Source organism: Rhizoctonia solani, chromosome 3 (genome assembly GCF_016906535.1).
Source record: "Rhizoctonia solani chromosome 3, complete sequence".
NCBI lineage: Eukaryota > Fungi > Basidiomycota > Agaricomycetes > Cantharellales > Ceratobasidiaceae > Rhizoctonia > Rhizoctonia solani.
Genome location: NC_057372.1, coordinates 1,430,512 through 1,450,591, shown reverse-complemented (window position 1 = coordinate 1,450,591; position 20,080 = coordinate 1,430,512). Strand labels below are relative to the sequence as shown.

At 51.9% G+C, this 20,080-nt stretch overlaps 5 protein-coding genes across 5 annotated transcripts; 2 read left to right on the top strand and 3 right to left on the bottom strand.

Annotated features, from left to right (window-relative positions):
* Positions 1-3,251: 3,251 nt before the first annotated feature.
* Positions 3,252-6,059, top strand: RhiXN_02860 (uncharacterized protein; the record flags this gene model as incomplete). Its single annotated transcript, XM_043322677.1, has 6 exons — positions 3,252-3,351; positions 3,420-3,833; positions 3,887-4,111; positions 4,175-4,851; positions 4,907-5,539; positions 5,640-6,059. 6 exons carry the CDS (start codon positions 3,252-3,254, stop codon positions 6,057-6,059), a joined length of 2,469 nt encoding a protein of 822 aa, XP_043178173.1.
* Positions 6,060-6,477: 418 nt separating this feature from the next.
* RhiXN_02859 (histone acetyltransferase SAS3) lies at positions 6,478-9,774 on the top strand (the record flags this gene model as incomplete). Its single annotated transcript, XM_043322676.1, has 3 exons — positions 6,478-6,682; positions 7,946-8,089; positions 8,318-9,774. The coding sequence occupies 3 exons, from the start codon at positions 6,478-6,480 to the stop codon at positions 9,772-9,774; spliced, it is 1,806 nt and encodes a 601-aa protein (XP_043178172.1).
* Positions 9,775-9,963: 189 nt separating this feature from the next.
* Positions 9,964-12,739, bottom strand: RhiXN_02858 (Sodium/calcium exchanger protein; the record flags this gene model as incomplete). The annotated part of the gene is made up of 6 exons (XM_043322675.1): positions 9,964-10,362; positions 10,456-10,637; positions 10,773-11,744; positions 11,809-12,324; positions 12,372-12,555; positions 12,608-12,739. 6 exons carry the CDS (start codon positions 12,737-12,739, stop codon positions 9,964-9,966), a joined length of 2,385 nt encoding a protein of 794 aa, XP_043178171.1.
* Positions 12,740-13,528: 789 nt separating this feature from the next.
* RhiXN_02857 (bZIP transcription factor) lies at positions 13,529-14,470 on the bottom strand (the record flags this gene model as incomplete). Its single annotated transcript, XM_043322674.1, has 1 exon — positions 13,529-14,470. The coding sequence occupies one exon, from the start codon at positions 14,468-14,470 to the stop codon at positions 13,529-13,531; it is 942 nt and encodes a 313-aa protein (XP_043178170.1).
* Positions 14,471-14,866: 396 nt separating this feature from the next.
* Positions 14,867-20,064, bottom strand: RhiXN_02856 (Serine carboxypeptidase S28; the record flags this gene model as incomplete). The annotated part of the gene is made up of 28 exons (XM_043322673.1): positions 14,867-14,991; positions 15,062-15,148; positions 15,199-15,313; positions 15,362-15,442; positions 15,504-15,530; positions 15,587-15,661; positions 15,889-16,023; positions 16,081-16,252; positions 16,315-16,403; positions 16,453-16,567; positions 16,625-16,694; positions 16,755-16,813; positions 16,911-16,991; positions 17,147-17,384; positions 17,705-17,803; positions 17,872-18,019; positions 18,078-18,168; positions 18,225-18,342; positions 18,399-18,447; positions 18,506-18,559; positions 18,618-18,645; positions 18,705-18,709; positions 18,761-18,960; positions 19,012-19,223; positions 19,283-19,413; positions 19,474-19,656; positions 19,712-19,819; positions 19,891-20,064. 28 exons carry the CDS (start codon positions 20,062-20,064, stop codon positions 14,867-14,869), a joined length of 3,069 nt encoding a protein of 1,022 aa, XP_043178169.1.
* Positions 20,065-20,080: the final 16 nt, after the last annotated feature.

Genomic DNA, 20,080 nt, shown 5'->3' with positions numbered 1-20,080 from the left:
ACTTCGACTCAGAAAAGACATGTGTGGCGAGTTTGTGCTATGCCATTTCATAATAGAAGACCTAAATTCTCGATTTCGTCTTGCGGCATAGTGATTAGTGATAGCATTGCTTTCAAACTAGTAGATGATTGCAACCCGATTGTAGAACGTGCCTCGTGCAGATCAGAGCGGAACATCGGCCGATAATCAACTTGAGGCGCATCACAAATCCTCCCACTCCCGCACCGTGTTCCTCCACCCATGAGCCCGAATCTCACTCAAACCTTTGTGTCTTCTCCGATTGAAGTAAGCTCGCCCCCTATACCGATATTATACACCGGCATGTTATTCTATTACCGCGTATGAAGCTCCGTATACTCGTTCAATGCGAGCTGAGGAGCGGATCAAGAACGCTAAGGGTTTTGTGACGCAAGATAACCGCTTAGACGCTCAGATGAAGGGCACATGGGTAGTTTACACAGGACAAGAAGTCGGGTGTGGCGCCGGGAGACGAGTGTCTAGTTGATCCCGTAGCACGTCCGTCCAAGTTCGCCATTTTGGCAATCGAACACCGTGGATTAGTAGACCGACGCCTCTAAATTCGGAAGTCATAGTACGGATATTATTAGAGTTTCATCGCTGTTTTTTTGCTCGCTGTTTAGTGATCGGAAGTTGCGGTTCCACAAAGAATAGTGATGGTAGTAATCCGATAGCCGGAGTAAACGCCACAATTCTCTGAGAGAAAATTAGGCGATATATCCGGCCGACATTGTCAAGTTTCACCGTATAGCACACATAGATACCGGTACGGTCCTCATATGTCTGTTTCATGGTATATCCACAACTTGATGGTTACGAAATCCAAGCTGATGCTAAATGAATACATTTCGAGCGCAAATCTGCTCGACACCACTGACGCCAGAATTGAAATATGCCACGAGCTCGAGGTAGAGTTGGTGTCGACCGCATCACAGGGCGGGCCTCTCGGCACGTCGATCGAATATGATCGGCGATTTTCATTTGCAAAGCCGGGCGATGAATCGGTGAGGGCCTACGTACCTGTTATACATTGTTCGCGTCTTGGGGTTTACCATTCTAAGGCATGCATTTATGTCGCATTTTTATGTATTTTATTTTGTTTGCTATGCACAGTTATCTGGGAGTTGACATGGAAGGACAAGATGTTTATTCTGGCGCTCCAGGCTGAAATGCAAGTGTTAGCCATCGACAGTTCGGCCGAGTGATTCAACGGTGATGGTACATGAGCGCATCAGTGAAATACACAATATCAGATAGAGTCGAGTGAAGAAACTGACCCAGAAAAAGTTACCCAAGCTAATACACGCAGTGCTAAGCCTCTATCGTAGAATGCCAGGCGAACATCAGCGATTCTTAGTTCACGTGTCATTGAATGAATAGCACCAGGGACGATCGTGCCGATGAAAGCTTGGTATCGTTTCATGGCATTTCATTTAGCCTCCACAAGAAAGTTAAAGTTAAACAACTTGATCCATGAGTGAATCACGCAATTTCATAGCTTGCTGGGGAGATCTTGTGGCCATATCCCAAGTACCAACGCGATCCACCCAACAACCGGTTTGTTCGGTATGCTCAACATAGACAGCTGTCTTGAGTGCCATCAAAACAAAACTCTAGTTTAGTTTTTCGAATGATGATCGTGAGTTTCTGCACCACGAATTCAAGGGTTTGAGGGCAGGCACCATTATTATTGCCTGTAGAAGCGTCATTGATACGGCTATCTGTGTATGAAATTAAGCCAGCTCTTGCAAAGGGGTCTAGTTCATTTGTCGTGAATTGTGAGATCCATGCTAATAAGATAAACCAAGTACTTGAGCACTCAAAGGTAAATTTAGGACCATTAGCGCCGTTTGTGGCACCCCAATACTGGTTTCATCCTGTACATATAGCTAGGAGCTTATAGGAGCTATTAGAGTTCAACCTATAGTGAGAACTGGTATTTGGCCAGGGCCCCCTTGATCTCTTTGACAAGGCTTCAATGAGTTTATGGGCCTTGACTCTACATACTACTATAATAATTTCAATGAGATACGTCATTTTTTGAGTTCCAGTCGCGTGCAAAACATCCCAATCATATTGACTTTGCTGCTTTCTCCCAACTTCTGCAGAATTATTTCTTTTCTGGCTCGAGGTATGTATAGGGGACTTGGCCACCTGGAGTATTATATTTGAAATCGCATTATGTGACAGTCACGTGACTAAATCTGCCTTTTTTCGACATCTCAAGGTGCATCTTGACGTGTCTCACACCTGGTTAGGGTTTACCGTGCCCGTATCCAAGCGCTTGTATGGTTAATCAAAAATTTAGACCGTTCGTTCACTCGTAGATGTTTCGTTTATCTTGAATGAGCTGAAAGTCAAGTTGACTTGTACCTATTTTCTATGATATGGACGTGCACCTTCAAGTTTCTGTCTTTTTGAGTTGGGCATAAAACCGGGACCATAAGCGTTCGAATACCAAGAAAACGACTCGCTGTATCTTCGTGCTAGCCTCTGAGACCTATCCCCAAACGAGGTTGTGGTCTGATACATGCCTGACAACGGTGTATAGTTGCAGCACGACTGCATGGGTGCCGCACAACACACGGAAAAAAATAATATCACGTTTTGGTTCATACGCAAGAGATGGCAAGCGTCCCCAGTCGAGATTAGTTGTAGATGGACCGAGTGTATGGGGCGTTTTGGCTTGACGTCGACGAGGGTTATCCCGATTTGGTTGGTTTAGGACCAGAGTGGGGCGGTCAGCCTACTAGTAGCGTGTTAGAAATCGAGTAGACTCGAAGTGCTAGCAGCTAGCGAAGAATCGGGTGACAGTCAAGACAGAACATGGTCACTGTTCCTTTCCCAAAATAATGAAACCAGGCGTACGGCGCTTTTTATTCATCTACGAATAAGCAGAATACAAGAGGTTATAACGTTATCGTGAATCGGAGAAGAAGAGTGTCTCCAGATGGATGGCTGTGCCAAGTATCGAGGGCACCGGATTCTACCGCCCCATCGGATTCATCTCAGACTTTCCAACCCGACTGAATCTGGATTCCCCAACGCATGAAAATAGAGTATATGCGCCGTATTCGAGTCCTATTCCGTCTTGCGGGCCCGATGTTCTATACGTACAGTCTCCGAGATGATCGTCCCTCGCATGGGGGATGATCATCCCTCACCCCCACACGTTCTACACGTGACTGAATCGGCCCTTGGCTCGATCGACCACAAGTGTAGATATATATATAATGGCCGAAGACTCGATGGAGATTTTTGCTAGTGGGTTTGGGATGGTGTTTGGTGAAGTGCCGGTAACGCTTGGGACTACACACGGAGTGTACACACACGGTAAGTCGTTTCAGCCTGGACGGATGTAACCAGTGTCTGAGCGAATGTGTATATACATGGTGGTATAGAGTCGACGGGGATAAGGATCCAGATTCCGGATACCGAGTCTGAGAATTGGGCGCTCCAGGCTGATGGAGTGTGGCAGGCTGCGGTGTACATGGCGGATCACCTGCCCAGGCCACTCAAGGGGAAGAGAGTGCTCGAGTTGGGCGCGGCGGCTGGGTTGCCGGGTATCGTGTCGGCGTTTGGGGATCGAGAAGACGAGCCGGAACGGGTGGTTCTGAGCGACTATCCCGATAAAGGCATTCTCGCCCGTCTTGAGGAAAACGTCGAAGCAAACAAAAGAACGAGTCGAGTGAAGACGGTGGTGGAAGGACACGCGTGGGGTTCTGCCGATGGGTTACGGGAGAGGTTTGATGTGGTGTTGGCGGCCGATGTGTTGTGGATGGAAGATATGCACGAGGCATTGTGCGAGACGCTGGGTAAGGAACAATGTCCCTGATTGATCAAAGGTAAAAACTAATGCGGGGAATAGATCGGGTCGTCGCGCCGTTTGGGCAAGTGCATATAGTTGCAGGCTTACACACGGGCCGAGGTACGATCACGTCCTTTTTCGACATGGCCAAGAAGCATCATTTGGAGCCGAGTGAAATCTACCAAGTGCGAATCAACGAGCCGGGACTCGGCATGCATGGAGAGACCATGTCGAGGGCGAGACGATGGAGGAGCGACGCGGGTGGCTGGTTGTGGCAGTGTTGTTGTTTGTACATGTATAGAGTGACTGGGGTGTTGTGGTGCGGTTGAGGTGTGTGTTGTCGCTGAGCTGGAGAAGCGAGAGGAGGTATGCCAGGGCTCGCATTTCCGGTGACTATGGGTACGATGGGGTGCTGGATGGGATACGAGGAGAGGGTGGGAGGGATTGGGAGGGATATACCGATCGATCCGTCGCTGCTGAATGAGGTCGCGGTGGTGGAGGGGTCAAGGGAGGGAGGGTCAAGGGAGGGAGGAGCGGACGGGATGGCGGACGGGCGGTGGTTCGGGGGACCAGGGGTGATGGAAGTTGGGGACGGATGGGCGGACGGGTGTGTTCAGGACGACCATCGCCATCGCGGGGACCCGATTGGACTGGGACTCGGAGTGCCGCCCTCGCTCGAGGAACAGGAGCAAGCGGCGCTGCTGCCACCGACCCCGCCGCTCTCGCTGACTCATCCAACCTATCCCAAGCACGACAAGAAGAAGCGCCGCCGTCCGCCCAAGCCCAGAGACAGAGACAGAGACAGACTAGTCCCCCTGATCGACATGGAGTGTTCCTTCTGCTCTGGAGACCGCGAATCCAACAGACATGGTGTCCCAGAGAACATGGCCTCCTGTGCTCACTGTGGCCGCAGTGGCCATCCCTCGTGCATGGAGATCCCCCAGCTTGGCGACATCATCCGCTCCTACCCGTGGCGCTGCCAGGAGTGCAAAGAATGCGAGATATGCAAAGCAAAGGGCGACGATGTGAGTATTCTCCCTTGTTTTTTTTTCCTGGCCTTTTTTGCTAAATTTATTCCAGTCGAAAATGTTGTTTTGCGATCAGTGCGACCGAGGCTGGCACTGCGACTGTCTCACTCCTCCCCTCAGCCGCGCCCCCCGAGGCAAGTGGTCCTGCCCCATGTGCCACACCAAGGAGCCACACGCACCGACGCCTGTTCCACCCAACTCGTCTCCATCCAAACCATCCAACAGATCCCGCCGCAAAGACACCACAAAGTCAAAGTCCCTCTCCAACTCACCCGTCCCAAACAAGGCCAAGCGCACTGTCCCCCAGGTCCTCACCCCCGAGACAGAATCCCATGAACCCGAAGAGCGGCCCCCTTCACCGTCCCCCTCTCTTGCCTCCCAACCCCCCCTTCCCCCCTCAGAACCCGACCATGAATCAGAGCCCGAACCACAAGCCATTCCATTCCCAACCATTTCCCCCCACACTTCCACATCTCCTAGACACACCCTCCGATTCAAACGCACATCAACCACCCAGCAGCCCCAGTCTTCACCAACCCGCCCCATCAAGGTCCGCATCCGCCTCACCTCCAAGTCCGACAACGAAGGTCCCAACAAGGGCATCACCGAGCTTGACTCTGAGCCCGCCAACGATCCCTTTGGCGGCATTCTTTCCGCTGCAGACGCCGATACGACTAAAACAGCCGTGGGCCCGCAGACAAGGAGCGCTTTGAAAAGAGTCGAGCTGATGCAGAGGTACATCTCTCACTTCATGTATTTGCTTACTCTACTAACACGCTTTACAGATACGCATTCAGAAACTCTCAGCAGCAGGTTCATCTTCCTACTTTGCCACCCCTTCTTCGTCCACCTACCAACTCCCCGGCTTCGCTCCTCCCCCTCCTATACGCGCACTTAGATCCCGAGCGTCCCCCCCTCCTACCACCCCCACCATCTCCACCCCGGGCGGCATCCCACCCGTCAATATCCTCAACACTTCCAATGGTCTACGCATTAAAACCATTCGCTTCGGTCAATTCGACATTGACACATGGTACGACGCCCCCTTTCCCGAAGAGTTTTCCAATATCCCAGAGGGGCGACTATGGATGTGCGAGTTTTGTCTCAAGTATATGAAGAGTGGGTTCCAGGCCGGCCGACACAAGGCAAGTCTCCCAGCCTGCATGATGCAACAACAACAACAAGTTGACGCTGTGGCTAGATGAAATGCAAGATGCGGTGTCCTCCTGGAGATGAGATATACCGCGACGGCCCAATCTCTGTCTTTGAAGTTGATGGAAGAAAGAACAAGGTTAGTTCTCTCTTCCTCTCTCCCATCCCCCTATGCGCTCTTATCGCCAACCTATTGTCGATCACATCACCCACTGACTTGATCTTTCCCGGATGAAATTATGAAATGATCTCAATTGCTCTGGCCTTTACGATATTTAAACTCTCATCCTGGTTTGGTTTTCATATCATTTCATACTCGCTGTCGGATATTCAATTCGACGGGGGATATATAATCGCTCGATGATCGCTTTCATCTCTTCCTCACCTCCATCCCCACACCACTTGATCGCCCAAACACAAAAATGACGATACGCATAGATCTACTGCCAAAACCTTTGCCTGCTCTCCAAAATGTTCCTGGACCACAAGTCACTCTTCTACGACGTTGAGCCTTTTCTGTTCTACGTCATGACTCTTGTCGACGACGACGGCGGCGCGCGCTTTGTCGGGTACTTTTCCAAGGAAAAATCAAGCCCAAAGGATTACAACGTTAGCTGCATCATGACGCTACCGGTTAGGCAGAGACAGGGTTGGGGGAACCTCTTGATCGATTTTAGTGAGTTTGGTGACCTTTTGCGTCTTTTTGGCTCTGCCGATTTCGCTCCTTCATTATCCGCAATCGGGTTCCTTTTGGCCTTCTGGCCTGTCTCTATTTCTTGCTTCCTTCCATATTGCGTTTATTGTTTCGGTCGTATATTTCTGGGCGTGGATTCGGGTCCCTGGACCGGTTCCCTAGCAGACTAGATTTCGGCGATGCTCGGGCGAGTCGTCTCGTCCCTTGCTCAACGTCCCTTGCACATTCGCTTCTCGAAGGAAGGAGGGTCATCTCTCCTATCCCTCTAATCATTAAGCGAAACCCGAAAACGTGCCACATTTTTTCGTGTGTATATGTGTCTTTGATGACGTCTTTTTTTTCCAACGGAACCGTTCATCTGGTCTTGCTTGATTGATTTTTTTCTTACGGCCCCCACAAACTGGCCTTGATTTATCCGTTCATACGGTCTTGATTTAACCCATTTACGGTCTTGCGTTTAACCTTGGTCCCTGCCGACGTTTGCGTTGGTGTGACCCGTTTGCGCGGTTGGGTTTTCTTTTTGGTTTTGGTTTACGTAGTTTTCGCCCAGACTCGAGTCTTGGAAGATTACCCGGGCTCAGTTCTTTGATCCCCAATCGGTTATATGCATGGCATAGCATGGATGGGACGGGGGAGAACACGACCGCATGTGATTACAGTATATGGGCGCTCGGCCGCGATGGCACTCGATTTTCCCGCCTTGATCCCATCCAGAGTCCTACTCCGACTTGTGCCGTTTACTCGACTCGTGTTTCGTCCGCGTGATGATGGACGGGAGATGTATTGCTCACACGATCAGAGGGGGGAAAAGATAGGGAGAGAGAGAAAGTGGGATTCCCAGCCCCTAGATTTCGAGGGTGCTGGGGCCACACAAAGGATGGACCACTCGTTTCGCTGGCGGGTTCCATGCGTTTTCCCCAAGTGTGGCCGAACATACTTGGTTTGGGTACCGGCTATTTTTTCTTGTTGAGCTGTAGGGAGGATGTGGCTCCCAGATCGCTCGTTCAGGATAGACGGAGCCGCCGCGTCCTTGTTCCGCTAGTGATCTCGGTCAAAGGTTGGATCTGGATCGTGCTTATTTCTAAGCATTCAGTGTCTTTCGATCAATGTCTTTCCATCGTTCGTTGCCTCGTGGGGTCTCGATCAAACGCGGCCACCGTCTATTACTCTTTCTCGCTCGCTCTCACTTTCTACGGAATTACGGACCAATGTGAACTAACCTGGCTCTTTTGTTCTATTTCTTAGGTTACTTGCTTTCGAAGAAAGAGGGTCGCACAGGTACACCCGAAAGGCCGCTCTCGGCCCTCGGCGCGCTGAGTTACAAGAACTACTGGAAACTCACGATCATGCTTTTCCTTCACAAGGCGCAAGGCCGCATACGTATTCGAGGTAAGTTCTCTTTTCTTTTGGGCTCGACCATAGGGAAAGGGGGGAAGGGGGGCCGGAGCGGAAACGAAATGTGGGGAAAGATGCATACACAGGTTCGCCTGAATTAGGCATAATTGCCGCATCCCACGGCGTGTGGCACCCCACCTCTTTTCCTCCCCCTGAGCTTGAACATGGGCTAAACGCTCACGCTTTTTTCTCTCTTTTTTTTGCCCACACACGCACACCTAGACATCAGCGCGGCGACATGTATTACGGCCGAAGACGTGTTCGAGACCCTCCGCGAGAACAAGCTGATTACCGGACCGGGCATCTCAACCAACTCGGTGGCTAACGCACTTCCGCGCAAACGAGGTCCCGGCAGGCCTCCGCGGAAACCGGTCGAGAAAAAGGATGATGGACATGGACATGAGCCTAGTGCCCCCGTGGTCCTGCCCCGCAAATACACGATTCGGTGGAACCCGGCCGAAGTCGAGTCGTATGTCCAAAATTGGGAACGCAAAGGTCACTTGCGGCTCAAACCCGACCGGCTCAAGTGGGTGCCTTACCGGCTGAGCCGTATCCAACGACTGCGGACCAGCAGCAGGAACGAGAACGCGAACGAACAAGAGCCAGATGCTGCGGAGCGGTCCGAGAGTGATGACGAACCCGTTTCGGATGCGAGTGAAGATTTAGGCGGGCCTGTACAGCCTCTCGCTCCTGCTGCTCCTGCTGCTCCCCCGCCGGTCTTGATTGTGAATACTTTGATTCCGCGCAAAACTCGATCCCGGGTGCCGACATCTCATCCATCGGATGACGAAGTTGACGAAGATGAGGACGCCGCTCCGCATTCGATGACGCGACGGTCGGGGTCTCGCCAGTCAACTCAGACACCCGGGCGGAACGATACTCCCGAGCGGCGAAATTTACGATCAGGCTTACTGGGTTCGGGTATGCTTACCCGTAAAGCATCATTGGGCAGCAACCTTGGAATCGGTCGGCGAGGCTCTCCAGATGGCGCACCATTGACCCTTCGCACGCGCACACGCTCTATGCAACTTCTCAAGGGCGAACAGACGACGCCGATTAGACCTACGACACCTCCACGTCGAGAGACCCGGGCCCGCTCACTTAGGCAAGATAAAGAGGACCGGGAGCAACTCATGAGCGATGAGGACTTGCCAGCAATAGTGTCATCGAGGAACAAGAAGAACTCGCGTCGGTCCTCGCCCGTTCGCAAACGGCGTCGGATTGAATCAAGTCCGGAGAGTACCCCCGCTCCCACCAGTCCTGGTAGGAACGGCTTGAGGAATGGCAGATCCCCGCTCGCGAACGGCCCTTCCTATGTTCAGCGGGCTGAACGAGAGCGGTCCGTTAGCTTGGGCTCAGGGATGGTATACGATGATGTGCCTCCTGCTGTCCTGAACGGGAACAATCCTCTTGTAGTGGTCTCGGCTCCTCCACCCCAGGCCCCACCTTCAGCCCTATCCGCGCCCCTACCAACGGGTCAATTAGGGAATCCAACTTGCCCGTTTACGAGCGATGACGGCTCGCCACTTACGAGTGTCAAGGAAGAGCTCACGGATATCGCTTCAGAAGGCCCGGCCCTGATGGGCGAGTTTTATGATGATGATGCTCTGGGCGACGAAGACGCCGAGGGGGAACCTGACGAAGATGCAGAGGGAGAAGTGGATGAATCACTTCTATGAAAATCATTCATATGCTGGTTGATATGTTTCGTGAGGGACTGTTTTTACTTCGAGCTTTTCTTTTGTCATTTCTGTTTCGTTTTGATTATTAAGTGTACATAACATAAGTATCGTTGTGTCCCGGGGTATATTGGGAAGAACTGGGTTGTACATCCTTCATCCGTGTTTGTGTATGCAAATCGTAATAGTTTAAGCCTTTTTAACCTCTACGAATACGTTAACGCACATCACAATGACATAGCCCACAATAAGCATCAGGCCCCAGCGAGGGGTGAGGTTAAAGTCATTGAGTGGCACGATCGCAAGAGTGTAGATTAATAAGCAGAGGAGACCAATAGTGCTAACCAATAGCGTGGGTGAGAGGTCGACCTTGTAGGTCTCACCAGTTTGGGAAATAACATAGGAACCCGAGAGACCGATACCGAGCAGCATGTTCAACATGGGTCCTCCGAAACAAGCGGACACACCCATCACCGGCGCAAATGCTGCCACCGTAAAGTTGGCAACAAAATCGGCTAGCGAGTTCCCAATGGCGAAGATAGTCAAGCCTATGATTGCATCTGAGAGTCCAAAGATATGGCCAAACGTCTAGATGCAAGCAACCGCGCGGGAAGTCATAAACGGAATAAGCACGCCAAAATAGGGAGTACTAGCGCCAAGGGAAATACTCGCCTGAAGAACCTGTACGACCTCATCGGCAATGGCCATAATCCAGACCATGGCAACACCGAAGCCAATAAAACAACGCGCGAGTCGGGCCGCAGGGTTCTTGCCGTCATTGGAAAATACGGCAGTGAGGGTCGCAACCGAGACACCACAAAGCGAGGCGGCCAGTATATACCATGCCACGTGCTTCTGGCCGGCTGGATAACAATGAATCAAATGAGTCAACGATTTGACAGCGAATGGGCAACAACGTCATGGTATACACGCGAGCGCGATCGGGTGGGTGCACTTACAAAAAAGAACCGATACACAAAACACCGGACTGAGCGCACATTGGGTGGCGGTCAACCATTTATTAAAGTGTACGTCATGGATGTGTTCCTCGACTTCCATGCGGGCTTGTATCATCTCGTCCTCTGCGTCAGATCCGTCGTAGTCGATAAGCAAGGGCGTTACCGGTCTTTCAGCTCCATCGCCCAAGTTAGACTCGGGCTCATTGACAACAACTGGTAGCGTCAGCGTGAGGGCAAATATCGCCGGTGCAGAGCAAACTGCGACAAGCTTCCACAGCCAGGGACGTGAAGAGAGATCTACAAGTGAGGGGAAGAGTGTGTGTATCACTTGACGCAGAACGAGCTTCCACTGCGGCTGGGTGGGTGCATCGTCAGGTACAAACAATTTGCGAGGTGCTGCCGGCCCGGTTCCGTTGCCTGGGCTGCTGGGAGAGAAGACATGGATAGATGGCACAGGTGATTTCGCACGGTGGACCTCAGCAGCTGGTGCAATCATAGCACCATTGTTTGCATTCCCGTTCCCGCCCCCACGCTCACTGAGCTGCAGGCTAAATGCAGCGTCCCACGGGTCATGTCGCTCTTCGGGGTCAGTGCCCTCCATTGTCGGAGGAGCAGTAGTGGCACCCCGCCGCACGCTTGACGCAGATGATCCGCTGCTGACGATGGACAATCGTCGATAGTGACCTGCTGCATATGGGCTTACAGGAGCATCAAACATGCTTAACGTCCCTGCAGTCGACGACCCATGAAGCGAGTTGACCACGGTCCGGAATTCTAGTGCACCAAGAAGCGAGAAGGAAGGAAGCTGGTGAACATGGGAGGGAGATCTTGAGGAAGTTAATGGAGAAGCCGAGGCTGATGATGCTCGCGAGCCCGAATCGTGCGGAATATGCAAAGGCGGTCGCGCGCGCATGCGCGAGGAGGGTACACCTAGTGTGTCCTGACCTAAGGGGGCCACTGGATTGGAGTAAGCTCGGGTTCGCACACTGGGCGTGGGTAATGAAGTGTAATCTGTTTGATCCATAAGAGAGGAATATTAATATCCAATTAAGTTAAATTATTTCGCAGAACGTACCTTCATCACGATATGGTTCAAATGGGGTTTGTTCTGCTGAGTCTGTAGGTGTGTCGATGTATTCTCCGCGAATCAAAGCCTCGCGATCCGCAAGTCGTCGGCGCCGGTTCTCTACCCACGATCCTCCAACAACCACACAGACGTAAACCAAATATAGTCCAACCATTGCCAGTGCCTCCCACGCATGTATTTCCCCGTCGATCAGGATAACCAGTATACAGGCCACCGATAAGGTGAAGAAACCAACGTCCCGCATAAACGAACCAGGATTAACGCGAAACGGCCGCACAAGAGGCATGGACCCAGCAACAACGGAAACAATGAAGGAGGCAGCACCCAGAAGCTCGCCTATTGCCAAACTCCCCGAGCCTGCTCGCATTGCTGAGAATGTAGAGAACAGATCGGGGGAGCCATTTCCAAAAGCCAGGAATGTTACCCCGGCCACATTCTCATTGAGGCCAAGCGTGCTGGCAATTGTCGCAAGATTGGGACAGAAGAAGTCGGAAGCACATATTCCTACATCATGGTTAGATTGTCGAGTATATTAAATGGCGAGTACCCACCTATAAACGAAAATAGAAAGAAGAGCCATAAGACTAGCCCCCCAAAGGCAAGAGGTCGAACACTTGGCGGCGTGCAAAAATAATTCTCGAGATAGGAAATCGAGAGAAATGTTTCAGAGGGGTCGCACTCTGCACGTACATGGGTGCACTGTTCCACGGGAGGCAAATGGAGGGGTTCACAAGACTAGCGAGGATTCAGTGGCCTGGCACGCGAGTGCTATGATACAGGGACTTACACCCTCGAGTATAGTGACGTTGCTCACCGCGGATACCGTGGCTAATGAGTGTGCGGACTTTACGTCAGCATAGCGACTGTTGGCCCAGAGAAAGGCCTGGGCGATCAGTGCAAACACGGGCAAGATGACCATTGGGGTGATGGTCGAGAGTGTGGAGGAAGGAAAATGATCACGTGCATAGCCGAGCGAAGGTACACAGCCACTGGGCGCTCCCTCATTGGGAATTTCACCGGTGGTGACGTCAGCATAGTGCCGGTCCGCAATCCGATAGATACATGTGCTGAGACCGGCGGTGCAAGAGATCGCGACCCGCACAATCAGAGACGCTCGCCATCATCTTCGCCCCTGCATCCCAGCTTCCCTTTTGGGTTCGCTTAACCGTCCGCTCGCCGCCTATCGTTCCCACATCCGCCTCGCGCCACAAATCCCCCTGAGCTGTTTCAGAACCACACACCGAGAGTTCCATCAGCAACCTCGAGATAGATTTCATATCGTGACTGGTCGAGCTAATTTTCAACACCGCCGGCCTCTGTATGTATGCGCGATCGATCGCTCGATGAAGTAAAGGCGTCGGATGTGCATTCGGCCCCGCACATCCCACATGACATGGCATGTCCAGACGAGGCACAGGCCGTTGCGATCGACATGCTTCCTACCCTCCGCCGACTCCCGAAAGGAGAAGAAACGCGTGTTTCAATGTCCGCAACCATCAGTCTCAGTCAATCGTGGCGCGTAATCAATTTTCATTCCAGTCGCAGACATCCAAAAGTAACTAACATGGCAATAAATATACATCCGCATTAACACAAAGAATTAGAGTAGAAACGAAAGCATCGAAGTGAATACAGTGGCCAATCCCATTAGAAACCCTTTCTACCAGGGAGGCCGATCCGGATCCTTTTCAGTCTCAGCCAGAAACATTTAGTTAATCGGGGACGGTGACGAAAGACCAAGTCGCCCTCCGGGAGCGGCCGAGCTGTATGGGCCATTCAAGCCCATTGAACCCGATCGGGGTGGGAAACTTGAGCCGAGGTCATTGACCGATCGACGAGGGACATATGCAGAACCAGGCGCGGAACCGGCGCTCATGAAGCCAGGGATCATACGGCTCGATCCAGGATTGAGCAACAGATTGGCGTTTGAGTGCGAATGGGGAGGAAGCGCAGCGGACGCGTGATTGTTTACCCCACCAGCGGGCGACGGGAAGCCGCCAGATGCAAAGCCGCCGAGCAAGGTCTCGTCGCGGGGTGTGGATGATCCATTGAAGTTGGGGGAGCCGCCGCCAGACATCATGAGACTGTCGCGTGAATGGGCCATAGAAGGAAGACGTTGGCTACCATAATCATAGTTGACTTGATGAGGGTAAGGTGAACTTGAGCCAGATGAAGAAGTACGGGAGACAGGATCCTCGTTGCCCATGTAGTGGTCGTTGGGAGGCCAGGTGGGGACTGGGTAGCCCGCATGGGAGTGGGATGCAGAAGGAGAGGGAGTGCTCCTGTCAGAGTAGTGGTCCGAGGGACCTTGCTGGCCTTGATGCATGCTAATGTCGCCGACCTTGGGCATGAGCTTGCCCGGATCACGGCCAGTAGGGCCTCGGCCTAGTGGTTGGCGATCAGAGGGAGGGAGAGAGAGCATCTGGCGCAGGCGATAGTTTTCAGTTTCGAGGACTTCGACACGGCTCTCAAGGTCCTGGAGATGAGCAGCACGGCGGGCCCGGAATGCACGTTGGACATCACGAGCACGGTTAGGAGGCAGATTGTCGTTGCGCTTGCGGCCACGCTTAGAGGCGGGGACAGCAGGGACGTCTGAGGCGGCGTCAGTGAGTGAGGAAGACATAGGCGAACCGTGTGGCGCACCAGCCATGGAGGTGGGCAGAGGCAAAGGGGTGGCGAGTACTGAAGCCAGGGTGGCGGTTTATAGGGGTTAGGTGGGGAGGAGTGTGATGCTGAAATGCGCCGCACCACCGTCCTTTTGAGCACTTTGGGAGGAGGGGTCGCCGGTTGTTTCGAACCCACTTGCAGAAATGCCGGTGGACCCTGAAGCTAAAGCACACCATCCGAGCCTATGGTTTGTATCCTATCAGATTCCTGAGTATCCTGAACCGCTTTTCTGGGCCACGCAGCGGTGGCGTTCGTTGTTTGTACCCGAGTCACGGGATCTCTCTCTCGTGTTCATTCTGACGCTCTACGGACATCCCACGTTGTACGCGTGGCAAAACTACTCTCCGGATCGAACGCTTCCCACTATGATCATCCTTCCTCAATCCGTCGTGCCTTTGAGCCATGCCTTGACGAACTCAATCTCCTGTCTGTGTATCGCCTGAATATGCGCTGGTTCCTCGCTGTGAGGTTCAACTCCATTCTCGTCGTGATGATGTACTCCCGCTATGGGTTATGGGTCGTCAGTAAAAGTTCCCGGCATGAGACAAGGCCCGCGGTCGGTAGGCACACTTACTGCGGATCAGCTTGAACGGCCGCAAGACTGTGTCTGCGCGCTCGGGAGCATGGGGGCTGTGAGGTGTTGCCGGTAGCCAGGGGTCCTCTGCATACATCTATCCAGTGTCTATCTTCCAAAATCTGCTGCGCACCCACCATCTCCATCGATAAAGGCCAGCCGATCAGCGGATAGTCCATAGTCCCCGAGTGCATTTACAGCTGTGACGTTTGGCCAATCCGGCACCGAAATATGCTCGCCCGGCGGGAACGCCTATGTTTGTGTTACCAGGCGTACAAAAATCACCGCCGAGATACGTACCTGTCTGCAAATCGCCGATGTGTAGTCGAGGGTGAGACGCCTAGATACAATCGTCGGATACGCTTGATTCGGCGGCGCACCCTGTACATTGAGTCCAGAAATTAGTGGCTCGCTACCAAGAAATAGGATATTCCCATTTTACCATAAAATATCCCCACTCAGTGCAGACCTGGCATAATGACTACCGAGTCAGCTCTTCTCTAGAATCCTGTACCAAGCACTGACCTGCCATGTCCATGCCCGCCACTCCTGACCCAGATCGGTCAATCGAAATTTCGAATCGTCCCTAGTCCCAAAGCACTGTCCAGATACACATACAGAAGCATGATAGTCAACCTCTGATTTGAAATGTAATCTTCAAGTCTAATGCCTACCTCCTCGACCGTCTGAGAATGGCGACAACGCGACACGATCTCCTGCTCCACCCCAATTGAGTTGAGCATGCGATAAACTCTATACCTTGTGGTAGTTGGACTTGCCTCTCTAACCCATTTTGCAAAATTGGAGACCACCGCAGGAACACGTACCCATCCCAGCGTGCTGTCAGCGCCGCCACTGCCGAGCGCGGCACAGAAGCGAGACCATTCATCGCTCCCCACTGCGCTATCCCAGTTCTGACCTTGCACGTAGCCAATAGGAGACATGAGTACCGACACAAAATCCTAGTATGGGAATTTCAAGAACTCCGAATAACATCCAGATGAAACCTTGCCCCTTACCTGGTCAGACTCGAGCTCACCCAACTCAAACCACGATTTCAAACTCTTCGCCAGCACTCTAGTTGACAGCAAGTCGTCAATCGCTTGGATTGCCGTTGTCAGGTGACCGATACAGACGGGGTCCGCGGTGCGTCGGACCGCATCTGCATACTCCCAGTAATCTATAGCTGCACTGGTAGTGTTTGGTGTGTCAGGCGCATTATAGTCCGCCAAGCTCCGCGGCTCCGAACTCACTGCGTAACCGCGCTGGAAGCAATCGCGCCATGGACTAAATGAGGGTACAGAACCCGCATGTGGGCCGCACGTGCGCCCGCATACGACCCCTACAGGTCGTCGTAAACACTCGAGAAGAATAGAAGCAATCAGACATACCCCGTAATAGATCCACTTGGTTCCAGGTGCAGTCACATTGTAATCCAGGCCCTCAATCTTCACATTGGCAATGAAATTAGCAGAGTCTTGGAGTGCTTGTGCGTTGGTGAGCCATCTAAGGTGGTCCATTGGTCAACTAGGCCGCCACAATAATCGTATTAAGATTCATTACCGCATCGAGTCTGTCGAAAAATCGGCAACTGGAATTGATTCCCCGTAATAACGGTGCTCGAGCACAATGCCTACGTGCAGGTACGATCTCATCAAGTATGTCGTCGATCCTCAACGACAGGCATACACACCTAGACCCTTGGTTGCATTTGCGAGGATTGCCAAAATACCCGTTTGCAAAAAGGGAAGCCTAAGTATTGGGATTGGGAAGGAAGGCCGTTCAGTAAGCAATTGAACAATGTCACCGCCGCCGCACACTTGACGAGGCAACAGTCATCGGTTCTTACCTATCTTCTCCGGATGTTTCACCCCCATCCAACACAAACACCGGCCCGCCCGGTTCGTAATATTCTTTATTTACCCAATAACTGTAACCAACGTAGAGTGAATTGAGTACCATGAACATTGCGGAGTGGGTCGGAGTCTAGGGAACCAACTGGGACTCGAACCGCAGTTGGAGGCGCGCGCGAAGTAGCCGGACGGTTTCGTAGGAAGGCTACTGTAGTGTAGTGTTTTTACTTACCGTTGTCCAAATGTGCTATTCACCGACTTGTCAAAATGGTCGAGGGGCTGTTTAAAGTATTGTGCCTTGAGTAACTTGTCCTTGCCACCGCTCGCGTCGGACAACAGGAACTGTTGACTTTCCTGGTCTCCGCCAGCCTGAACTTTGTTGCCTATGAGCTGGCTGTGTAGGTTCCACAAGTTGACTCCTTGGCTTCCAAAACGAGTGTACAGCCTAGCGTGGTGACCGCTGCGAGAAGCTGAATGTGTGTTTTTCGGTGAGGGCGCAGCAGAACACAAGAGTGGTGCGGAGAACAAAATCAATAAAATCGTCTTGAATCTAGTCATCGCTTGTATCTAGGTAATTAATCTTGGACTTGTTGACCGACGCTCGTGTTTGGACGAAGGACACGGTTGAGTCTAACACATGGATCAGACCCTTTGATGACGAATGCCTTTGTTTGTTTATGTGTAATTAATGGCTATCTAAATTACATTTCGTCCCTCGTCTATACTCATCCAGCCTTGCGCGGGAAGTTGGAACTTGCACACTATACTGGGACCTTCTTGTCCAACTGACTAGTACGATTAGAGCCATTATTATCATTACCATGACCTTCCCCGCCTTGGTGCCCAACGATACCAATACCGCGGAGAAAAATCACAGTAAGTACCAGTGCTGTGTTTCAGAGTAAACGCCAGTTAGCATACGGACAATGCAAGCAAAGCGCATGCTTCCACACTGACCCACAGTACCGAACCCAAAGCAAGTCCAAAATGCGGCTCGGTACCCCCGCAGCAGTGAACCTAGTTCGTCACCCGACTCGCGCAAAGCCCTCCGATGCACAGTGTCGCTGACTACGCTCGCAATAGCCAATCCGAACGCAGTACCAAGCTGATTGATAAGTTGCGGCAATTCAGGAGTTGAAATTTTGTTAGGGTTATGCACTTACTTGATTGACCGTATTGAAGATCCCCCCCGCAAGGCTTTGCTCGTGCGGCAGAGCAATCTTGGCGACGAACAGCGAGCCCGTCGCAAACATGCTGAAATGTAGATTCGGTTAATACATGCGGTTCAGATCCTCTTTGAAGCAACGCACAAGTCAGCACCGAATACGACCACGGCCGCCGCCGGGAATCCAAACGCCCAATAAGACGCCGAAGGAACAATGAGGGCGAAAAGCAAGGAGGCAAGAGCAGTAAAGAAACATCCAAAGGCTGAGTGTCTAGGTGTGAGCTCAGTGGGACTGAGCTTAGGAAAGACGAGGGCGTACCAATTAGCGCGGTTCCAGATATTCGACCCACAACTAACGCAACAACGAGCTGGAATGAAGCTTAGTTAATAACCTTATATTTTATTTTAGATTCTGAGCCCGCGCACATTGCAAAGCAATCCGCTAACTGCCATGGGCAATACGCGAACGGTAGTACCGACCTACATAGCGACAAATCAGCGGCCCGGCCTCATTAGAATGAATGTAAGTTGAGCTCACGGGAGATATTCCCTTGTACTCCTGATAGCTACAAATATGGATAAACCCAGACGCCCAAGAAAGTTTTAGGTGGGCTTAAACACCTACTAAAGCTACTTATGTTTCAGTCGAGCTCAACTTGGATCCCGGGCCAGTAAACTTACAGTGACAAAGAATAACCATGTTGTAAAGCAGGCCCAATCAAAGAAAACTATGAGTTGGACAGCGGCAAATCTCCCATTGGCTCGCGTCCACAATCCCAGACGCATTAGGGGCGGATGGGTTGTACGAGTTTCGAGGTAATATTCCCAACTAACGAAGCAGACTAACAATAGAACCGAAACAACTAGGACAGCCGGAATATCTGTGTAAGGTGAGCTAGGTCCCAATGCATATATGCATAGAAAGCGCTTACAAGGTGTCCTCCATCCATCCTTGACCGAGGATGACTGAGCCAAAGAAAAGGTCAATAGTACTAGCGCCGTTGTAGAAAGTACAGCTCCAACCCAATCCACGCGTCTATCCTTCTCTGTGGAAGGCTCATCCTTGTGTATCGCAAGAGCCGCCGCTAGCATGGTTAGCCCGGCGACCCCTGCGCTAACATAGAACACTCCTCTCCACGCCACGCTAAGATGCCGGTTAGGATACCTTGTGCGGGAAGAGCCTTATCGATAAGACATACTTACCTTGTGTACTCCGTCATGACGCCGCCAATCACAAACCCAATCGCACCCCCAAGAGGGGCTCCGGCGCTAAATGTCGCGAATGTGATGGAACGAGACCTCGAAGGAGGGAACTCGTGGGCTAAGATACCAATCTTTTGGGAAAATGGCATCAATGACGTGAGTGTACACACCTTGCCACCATCACGACTCACCGCCGATGGAACTGTAGCAGCGGAACCCATTCCATGAAGGGCACGCATCACGTTCAGGGCTATCGAGTTGGGTGCGAAGCCGCTCCCCAACGACCATGCTAGTGACCACACTGTCCCGGCTAAGAACACCTTTTTACGTCCGAAAAGATCCGCAAGTCGACCGAACAGTAATAAGAAACACCCCTAGAAAAAGCCCGTGAGAAAGACTAATAACAAGAGCGGGATGTATATAACCCACAGAAGTAAGAGCATAAGACGATATAAGCCATTGAAGTTCCGATTGAGAAATGCCCAGGTCCACTCCAATATCGGGCAACGCAATAGAGATTGAGGCGCCAGACATTACCTAACAAGCTTGTAGTAAGTTTGTCAAAGTAATTATGTGATACGTAGGACCGAGGTACTTGCATTGTTTACCATAGCCAGGGTACACGCCGTGGTAATGATCAACGCGCGGGTGAATCCCATCGGAGGCTGAGCATCGACTAGAACTTCTTCATCCAGTCTATGGGAAGATCGACGTGTAACCTGCCCCTGCGGTGGGTCTTGCGACGAGCCTGATTTCACGAGTTCGCTACCGACTTCTACCATGATGACTCTGAGCGAG